Genomic DNA, 10,142 nt, shown 5'->3' on the forward strand with positions numbered 1-10,142 from the left:
GCTTAATACTAAAATGTTATGCAACCTAGCTAAAAATGCATGAGAAAGTAAAATATAAGGGAAATGCCCCACCCCAAGCTTAAGAACAAGCATTGTCCTCAATGCTTAAGGAAAGGGCGGAAAGAACCTAAATCGGAGGGTCGGGCGGCGGGAAATGCCCGTGGCGATAATGGTAGTCCCACATATCTTGGACCTGTCGGGAAGTAGGAGGGAAGGACTGCTCCAATCGATCAACGCGACTCGCCACATCTTGGATGGCTCTCGTGTTCTCTTGCGTTTAGGTGTCGATACGCTGCACCGTGGAGAACATTGTGGCAAATTGGTCAAAGAACGTAGGGGGGAAATATGGTGGGACTTCGTATCCCCCCTGCTGCTGTTGCTGCTGAAACTGAGGCTCGACAAATTGTTGTGCAGGCTGAAACTAGTCATCTCATCATCTACAGGTGGAGGGTAGTTTGATGGAATGATCCATTGCTCGGGATCGGTTGGCTCAAAACTCCCTATACAGTCATGGGGGAGAATGAGCTATGGTTGGTTGGAAAAAATCCACATGGGACCGAAGACCGAATCCCGGATGAGTTGCATTTGGCGATGTGCGTGGCCATCAAGGATAGAGGGGCCGGAAGCCTTCTCGAATGGAAGAGTAGAGAGATGAAGTTGAAGCGGTGGCCGATATGCAATGAGGGTGATTAATCCCCCAATGAAAATGTCTCATTTGTCCATAATTGTGAGGTTGTAACACTTGGTGAAGAAAAAGGAGGCAAAATCCGGTCGCGGACCATTCTCACGAGTCATGCACCAAAGAAAAAATAATTTCGCCTTTGAAATTTGTCCCACTTCTGAGCGGGGGAAAATGGTGCATGTGAGAATTCGATGCTCTAGGCGCAAACATGGGTGAATTATGAAGGAGGCCTTTGAGGAAGACGATGAATATTGTGGCTCGTTGGTAATTTGTTGCCAAAAGTAATGTTCATTGAAGTTTCTGGGCCATGGGTCTTATTGGTAATATAGGTTGTCCACTGGAGCGCCCATCAGAGCGTTCATGACCCGAAGCGGTAGAGATCGTTTCTCATCGAGCATTTGGAAGGTGACAGTTTGGGCTTCCTCCTCGGGATTGAATGTGGCAAGAAATTCCAAGGTGGGTTCAACATAGATGGCGGCGCGGTTATAGAGGAATTGACCCCTCCCGATGTTGTTAAATAATGCTTGGACTCCATCGAGTACCCCAAGACTAGCAAAAGATTCCCTATTGAGGCATTTTGTTGACTTGACTTGACGCTTATTTGAAACGAGAAAATCATAAGTTTGACGGTCCTCGCGATTCAACAAACGAAACGGGGCATCCTTGGATTTTCCTTTTGACCCTCCTTTAGAGGAAGTAGCTCTTGTCCCCGTCTTTGCACGTTTGGACATTTATTTGGGACAAAATTCTACCAATAATAACTCTCAAGCCACAACAAAGGTACACAATACCAACAACAAACGGGAAATTGAGGTGTAAATAATCAAGTGAAAGGAGTGAAATTACCCAATTTCCTAGACCCGAGATGAATTAGTGCCACCAAAAAGATTTCGTCAAGACATACCCCAAGCTTGCAATTTTGCTCCGTATTTGACGCTTTAATCGCTAAAACAACCCCACAAACGAGTTTAAGATGACTTTCCGACTAATGGAGTGGCAGCACCTGAAATTAGATGGAAATTTTTCGTGAGTTTTTGCAGAAAGATTGGTATGGTTAGAAAGCCCTTGAGGAGAGAAACAAAACCCTGTGTTCGGAATCTCGAATGGTGGCCGGAGTTGGCCGGAAAACGTGAAAGAAGGTGGTGGTGGCGCCCGGAATTCCGGCCACAGATCGGACCGGAATTTTGGTGGGGTTTGTAGAGGGTGAAAAATGGCGAAGAATGGTGGTGGTTTCACGAGATTCCGACCGGTAGAACTCCGGTAAAATGGATTTTTTTTAGAAATGGGTTTAGTGTTCTTGAGCTTCTAGGGAGAGAATGGAGGAATTTGTAGAGTTTGAATGAGAAAGAAGAAGGCAGGAGGAGTTTCATCTATGGTCAAGAAGGGTCAAACCCGAGTCAATGTTGGTCAACTCATTAAAACCCTTGGTCAACAAAAGTCAAAGCAATCAACAGCTCCAAGAAATCAGCCAAACGACCAACACGCGAGTAGGGCGCGGGCCGCGTGCTGGCCGCGTCTAGCCTCTAATACCTGGCAGATCCAACAGCGAACAAGGTAGCCTTCTACGTGGGTGGCACTCGGGCCGCGGGCTGGCCGCGGGAACTGATTGCTCAAAAAAAATTCCAAGTTTGCTTCAAAACATCCACGCGGGCAAGGCTCGGGCCGCGCGCTAGCCGCGTCTAATTGCTAAGAAAACCTCTGGACCTTCTGATCTTTCACGTGGGTTGGGCTCGGGACGCGGGCTGGCCACGGGTGCTGTTCCACAATCTGATCGTTGTTCTACGCGGGTCGCGCATGCCTTAAGCCTAAAAGCCACGCGGGCCGCGGGTACGCCTGCACATCAAAAATGAGATTTTTCCAAAAAAACTTGATTTTTAAGCCAAAACGATCCCCGTAAGGCCCGGTTTCAAAATTTTGACAAAATTTGGAGTAACGGGGAACGATTGGTGAAACCTTTCAAAAATTTATTTGAATCCCAAAAAAAAAACGCATTGCAAAATGATTTATTTGAATTTGAAAAATGCTAAAAGCACATTGCTTTCCAAAAATGCCCTTCTTTAACGTCTTTGGCGAGACGTCTTCCTAGCTTTCTTCAACACATCGGGACATCCAAATGGATGATTTCAAGGGCATTAGCACTAAAACCTTCATAGAATGGCTTCAACCGGTGCCCATTGACTTTGAAAATTTGTCCCGTCTTTTTGCTTTGAATTTCCACCGCCCCATGGTCAAAGGTCTTTATCACAACAAAAGGTCCAATCCATCTTGACCTTAGCTTGCCTGGAAATAACTTCCATCGTGAATGGTATAGTCAGACCCTATGCCCCGGTTCAAAATGCTTCTGGGTGATGGACTTGTCGTGGAAGAGCTTCGTTTTCTCCTTTTAAATCCTTGCATTTTCATAGGAGTTATTTCTCAATTCTTCTAGCTCTTGGAGCTGAAGTTTCCTATGCCTTCCCACCTCGTCAATGTTGAAATTGCACTGCTTGACCGCCCAAAATGTGCGGTGCTCTAATTCAACAGGAAGATGACATGGTTTTCCAAAAACCAATCTGAAGGGCGACATTCCCATCGGGGTCTTATAAGCGGTCTGATAGGCCCATAAGGCATCGTCAAGCCTCAAACTCCAATCTTTCCTTGTCGGGTTCACTATTTTCTCTAGAATAGACTTCACTTCACGATTCGAGACCTCCACATGACCATTCGTTAAAGGGTGGTAGGCGGTAGAGACACGATGGGTCACTTTATACTTTTTCAATAAAGCTTCCATCATTTTGTTGCAAAAGTGCGTCCCTCTATCACTAATCAAAGCCCTAGGTACACCAAATCTCACAAACACATTAGATTTCAAAAACTCGATAACCGTTTTGGCATCATCCAATCTTGTGGCTTTAGCCTCAACCCACTTAGAAACATAGTCAACTGCGAGCAAGATGTAAACGTTGCCAAACGAAACGGGAAATGGGCCCATGAAATCAACCCCCCATACGTCAAATTTTTCACAAACAAGGATTGGATTTTGGGGCATTTCGTTCTTTTGCGAAATTTTTCCTGTCATTTGACACCGTTCACAACTTTTGCAAAACAAGTAACTGTCTGACATGGTTAGCCAAAATAGTCCACATTCAAGAACCTTTCTCAAGGTTCGGCTAGGTCCGAAGTGTCCCCCACAAGCAAATTCATGACAGAATTGCAAAATAGATTGATGTTCTTGTTGGGGTACACATCGCCGAATGATTTGATCGGGACAATGTTTCCACAAATAAGGCTTATCTCACACATAGTATTTTGCATCATTTTTTAGCTTGTCTTTTTGAGCACGTGTGAATGTGTCAGGATACCTTTTTGTGACCAAAAAGTTAACGATATCGGCATACCAAGGAATAGATTGAGTAAGGGAAAAGAGATGCTCATCCGGAAACTCGTCCCGCAAGGGGAGAGGAGTTTCATTTGAAGTGATCCGGCTTAGATGATCGGCAACGAGGTTCTCGCATCCGCTCTTGTCCTAGATTTCCAAGTCAAATTCTTGGAACAATAGGATCCACCGGATAAGTCTCGGTTTTGCATCTTTTTTTCTCATCTAGTATTTGAGAGCCGCATGATCCGAATACACTATAACTTTGGTGCCAAGTAGATATTGCTGAAACTTCTCCAAAGAGAACACTATGGCCAATAGCTCCTTCTCCATGGTAGAGTAGTTGCTTTGAGCATTGTCTAGTGTCCTTGATGCATAATAGATCATGTGGGAGGCCCTCCCATTCTTTTGACCCAAAACGGCACCTATTGCATAGTTGCTTGCATCACACATGATCTCAAAGGGGAGATCCCAATTTGGTGCTTGCATGATGGGAGCGGATGTAAGCAACTCCTTGAGCTTGCCAAAAGCTTCTTTACATGCCTCATTGAACTCGAAATCAACCTCCTTTTGCAAGAGTTGGCACATCGGTCTTGTTATCTTTGAAAAATCCTTGATGAACCTTCGGTAGAAACCTGCATGGCCCAAAAAAGAACAAACTTCCCGAACACAAGTCGGGTAAGGTAAGCTTTGAATAACATCAATTTTGGCCTTATCTACCTCAATTCCTTTTTTTAGACACAATGTGACCCAAAATGAGACCTTGACTCACCATGAAATGACATTTCTCAAAATTCAAAACTAAGTTTGTTTCAATGCATGTTTTTAAAATTTTTGTGAGATTAGTCAAACATTCTTGAAAAGAGTTGCCATATACCATGAAATCATCCATAAAAACCTTAATTATGTTTTCAACGTATTCTGAAAACATACTAACCATACAACGTTGGAAAGTGGTCGGGGCATTACACAATCCAAATGGCATTCTCCGGTATGCAAAAGTACCAAATGGACATGTAAAGGTCGTCTTTTCTTGCTCTTCAGGTGCCACTAGGATTTGGTGAAAACCAGAATACCCGTCGAGACAACAATAATGAGATTTTCCGGCCAACCTTTCTAACATTTGCTCAATGAAAGGCAATGGGAAATGATCTTTTCGTGTGCTTGCATTGAGCTTACGGTAGTCAATACATACTCTCCACCCGTTTTGCACACGGGTGGGGACCATCATACCTTTGTTGTTTTCGACCACCATGATTCTCGTCTTCTTTGGAACGACTTGCACCGGGCTTACCCACTTGCTATCCGAGATTGGATAGATCATCCCCGCATCTAGGAGCTTCAAAATATCTTTCTTGACCACTTCCATCATTGGCGGATTCAACCTTCTTTATGCGTCCCGGCTTGGCTTGCATTCATCCTCCATTACGATCCTGTGCATACAAGTGGAGGGACTCAATCCTTTAATATCTACAATCGTCCAACCCATGGCTTCTTTATGCTCCTTCAACACCTTGAGGAGTTGCTCTTCTTCAAATTAGGTTAAGTGAGTTGAAATGATAACCGGAACGGTTTTGTTCTTTCCCAAGTAGGCATACTTCAAGTGTTGAGGTAAGACCTTCAATTCCAATTCGGGTGGTTGACCAAGGGATGGAGACAATTTTGTATGAGTTGGGGGCAATTCAATTTGCTTGTCATCTAGTCTTGTGGATTTCTTCATCTCCATTTTATTTACCAACTTCTCAACTTCTGGATCCAAAGAATAAAGCTTTAATTGCTCGGCTAGCCTCCCATAATCAAATCATTTGCTTAAGATCATCTCCAACATATCATCGTTAGATAACTCAAACAATTCTTGAGTAATTGGCTCAACAACATCAACAAAGTACAAAGATGAAACATCACTAGGATATCTCATGGCATCATATATATTAAAACTTATTGTTTCGCCATCAAACTCCATTGTCAAACTTCCCGCATACACATCGATCTTCGTCCTAGCCGTCTTCAAAAACGGTCTCCCAAGAAAGATTAGAGCCGATTTAGAGGACACTTTCTCATCTAGATCAATCACATAGAAATCCGTCGGGAAGACCAATTGGTTCACTTGCACTAGGACGTCTTCTGAAACACCTCTAGGAAAGACACTTGATTTATCCGCAAGAGAGATTATGACACCGGTTTCACTTAAGGGTCCGAAATTCAATGATTCATACACCGAATAGGGCATGACATTGATAGAGGCACCAAGATCAAGCATAACACTACTAAAAGTGACATCTCCAATTTTGCAAGGAACCGTGAACATTCCGGGATCTTTTTACATTTGGGTGGAAGTTTCCTTTGTAAAACCGCGGATGCGCTTTCATTCATCCAAATTTTCTCATTTCCCTTCAACTTCCTCTTGTTGGTGCAAAGATCCTTTAAGAATTTTGCATATCTCAGGATTTGTTTGATTGCATCAAGTAAAGGGATGTTTACTTCCACCTTTCGGAAGGTGTCCAAAATCTCTTTCTCTTCCATATTCTTCTTTGAAGTTGCAAGTCGGGAGGGGAACGGTGGTTGAGTGACTATTGGTGTTACTAGAGGGGTAGTCTTCTTTGGAACTCCGGCTTGTGCATCATTCTTGATTATAGGTTCTTCAATGGGAATGATCTCTATCTCTTCCTCTTCTTCCCTTGGCTTCTTCTTTGAACTACTTTCTCCGGCTTGTTTCCCACTTCTCGAGGTCACCACATTGACGTTTGGGTTCTTTTCGGTTTGAGAAGGGAGTTTACCACGGGATTCCAACTTGCTTATAGATGTAACTATGTCTCCCATTTGTGCTTCAAGATTGGAGATACTAGTCCTTGTCTCTTTTTGGAAATGTTGGGTACTAGTGGCTAGGGATTTGACAATGTCTTCAAGAGACATTCCAGAGCTACTTGGTTGAGATTGAGGATGTTGTTGATGATAATGTAGAGGGTGCGTTTTGGGTTGATAGTGTGGTTGTTGATGTCGGTAATGAGGTTGTGGTGGTGGATAGGATGGTCTAACCAATGCATTTTGAGGCAATGGTCTTGGGTTGTAGCTCATGATGGGATTTGGCTTCCAACTTGAATTATATGCATTTTGGTAACCGGATGGTTTTTTGTGGTAGTTTTGGAACTCTCCAATCGCATTCACATGCTCCACATCTTCTTGAAGGAAGGGACACATATCCGTAGGATGTCCCATTGTTGCACATATTCCACAAACCATAACTTGTGGAGTTTGTCCCATGACTAGCTTTTGGAAAACGGAAGTTAGATCTTTTATTTGAGACTCAAGATTTGATGTTCCCACTTCATTGACTTTGTGTTGTGTGTCTCTATTCATATCTTGGCGAGGACCAAAATGTTGAGAATTCGCGGCTATGGTGTTAAAAAGTTGTCTTGTTTGTTGTGGGGTTTTACTAAATACATCTCCACCACTTGAGGCATCAACTACTCTTCCCTCCATTGGCAACAATCCCTCATAAAAGTGTTGAATGAGGAGTTGTTCCGGAATTTGGTGTTGTGGGCAACTATAGCACAAGTTGTTGAACCTCTCCCAATAATCGTGGAAAGTCTCATTTTGACCTTGGCGGATTCCACAAATCTCATTTCTAAGACATGAGACTCTTGAATCGGGATAGAACTGATCATGGAAAGGTCTCATGTCGGTCCATGAGCTGATCGACCTCGGTGGAAGATAGAATAACCAATCTTTTGCTTTATCGGCCAATGAAATGGGGAATGCCCTTAGCTTGATTTGGTCATCGGTTGACCCTTGTGGCTTCATGCTAGTGCAAATAAGGTGGAACATCTTCAAATGCTTATGAGGGTCTTCATTCTCCAATCCATGAAAAGTTGGTAGGTGATGGACTAAACTTCACTTCAACTCCGAGCCTCCTTCCAAAACCGGGTAATTGATACCGGTTGGAGTTTGTGTAACATCGGTCTCCATCATTTGCCTCAAAGTTCTTTCAGGAACTTCTCCTCCGTCCGCCATTGCAATTGGTTCAATAATGGGTGGGTTTTTTTGTAGAGGTGGTGTTTCGGGAATTTCTTGGCGTGGTTCAGGACTAGAATCGGGAACTTCATGCTAGTGCAAATAAGGTGATGTTTCATTTTTTCTTCGACAAACGCCTTGCTTCTTTTTCGATTTCTAGGTTGTAAATCAATTCACCTATACACTGAAATCTAGGCATAGAGAAACAAATTGATTAAAAATAAACCAATCCCCGACAACGGCGCCAAAACTTTGGTGGCTGTCGAGGCCAACACAAATAATAACCCTAAATATAACACACTAAAATAATGTATAGTGGTAAAGGGATCGAATCCACGGAGATTGGTTCAATTTATAACTCTATGAAAAATCTCTTTGTAAAAATACTTGTAAAATAACAATAAAAATAAAATGGGGGGATTTGGTGTATTGAAATACTTGAAACAAAATAGAATTAACTATGAATTAAATAGACAATTTCAACAAAAATAAGGATTTGATGTAAAATCAATAAGGGAGAGATGGCTAACTTAAAGTTTCCTCACTTTGACTTTTGATGAACATACCATTAGAATCCAATGGTGCAATACATTGATTAAAATCCTTAATTTGGCTATGGTAATCCAAGAAGCTTGAGATTACCTAGACTTTTCTTAATTGTTGAAATGGCTGGAGAAGCTCATAACAGTTTCCTTAGTCAAAGTCACTAATTCCAAATAGCATGTAATTAGTTAAAGTCAACTAGCATTAAGAACCAAAAAGTCACCAACTCCAAGAGGAGTCAATTGCTTTCACTACCATGTTAAAGAAAATGTCTTTATGATTGTGTGATGCAAAAACAACAAAAAAATCCTTTGTTGCTTGCTAATTTGAGGATCAATTACTTAATCAAGAAATTAGCCAACTAATCATCACAAACACATTTAAACTCATGAATAAAAACATACTAGTAGTGATAAAATGATAAAACACAAAACATTTCCATAAAGATTTAAGAATAAGTTCATGGATTCTTCAACATTCAACAAAAGTTCAAAGGATTCAACAAGAAATCAACCATGATTTATTTAGCCAAGCATGACTAAACTCAAAGAAGAAAAGTTAGATGAGATTGTACCAAACATTTTACAACAATCAAGAGGTGAAATCAAGATGTTCATGAGGTGTTCTTGGCCTTCAAAATCACTCCAAACGCCAGAGAAAACAAGTCAAACTCAGACCTTGAAGATGATCCTAAAGAGGCACACCAACCTTCCCAATATAGAGCTCTTAGCAAAATCCCAAAATTGCCCTTGTCAGGAATCCACGCGGGCCGCGGGCTTCGACGGGATTTTTGGGCTTCCTTTAAGTCTTGGGCCCCCAAAGCTAATCCATTCGCCCAATTCACATCCAATCAGTTCCTAGTCCATTTTTCTTCAATATTTCTTGAATTAAAGCGCAATTTATCTTTCCACATCACTCAAAACTTCCGCAAACTCCTGAACATCGATCATGCACACTCAAGAATTCTCTCGCGCCCTCTCAAATTTAAAGTTCAACACTTCTGTGCCTTCAAACAATTGACAAGCCCACTCCATGAATCACCTCCACAACCATCAAGCATGAAATCTCCATTGTTCTTCAAGTCCAATCGCCTCCAAAAAGTCTTGCTCCGCTAGTTTCCTTAAAATCTGCAATAATGCTCAAGAAACTAGAAAATACCCGTAATGGTCATAAAGATAACAAAAAGGAAAATATGCATGGAAATTAGCTAAAATGCGAATGGAATGTGCTAAAAATAACTACAAAAAGAAGTAAATAAAATGAAGCTATCAGCTATGAACCTGCTGAATCAACTCTGTGGTCTTGAGCACCACTTCGGTGCTCCCAATGACTCGCTGACCGACCTCGCCCCAACAAATCGGGGTCCTACACTTCCTCCCGTAGAGCATCTCGAAAGGAGGGCGGTCAATACTAGCGTGGTAATTTTTTTTATACGAAAATTACACTAGTGGAAGATACGTATCCCAACCACCACCAAAATCTAGGACACATGCCCGAAGCATGTCCTCAAGAGTCTAAATCGTCCTCTCGCTCTGCCCCTCTGTCTAAGGG

General features: G+C 42.2%; 1 protein-coding gene across 1 annotated transcript; it reads right to left on the bottom strand.

Annotated features, from left to right (window-relative positions):
- Nucleotides 1-6,239: 6,239 nt before the first annotated feature.
- On the bottom strand, nucleotides 6,240-7,298 carry LOC145089108 (uncharacterized). Its single transcript, XM_079027599.1, has one exon. It carries the CDS (start codon nucleotides 7,296-7,298, stop codon nucleotides 6,240-6,242), a length of 1,059 nt encoding a protein of 352 aa, XP_078883725.1.
- Between the last annotated feature and the right edge of the window lie 2,844 nt (nucleotides 7,299-10,142).

Source organism: Lactuca serriola, chromosome 2 (genome assembly GCF_051521515.1).
Source record: "Lactuca serriola cultivar US96UC23 chromosome 2, Lser_US96UC23_V15, whole genome shotgun sequence".
NCBI classification, from domain to species: domain Eukaryota; kingdom Viridiplantae; phylum Streptophyta; class Magnoliopsida; order Asterales; family Asteraceae; genus Lactuca; species Lactuca serriola.

What these genes read in the sequence shown, in the direction of transcription:
- LOC145089108 (XM_079027599.1), bottom strand. Translation starts at nt 7,298, where the DNA reads ATGGGACAAACTCCACAAGTTATGGTTTGTGGAATATGTGCAACAATG.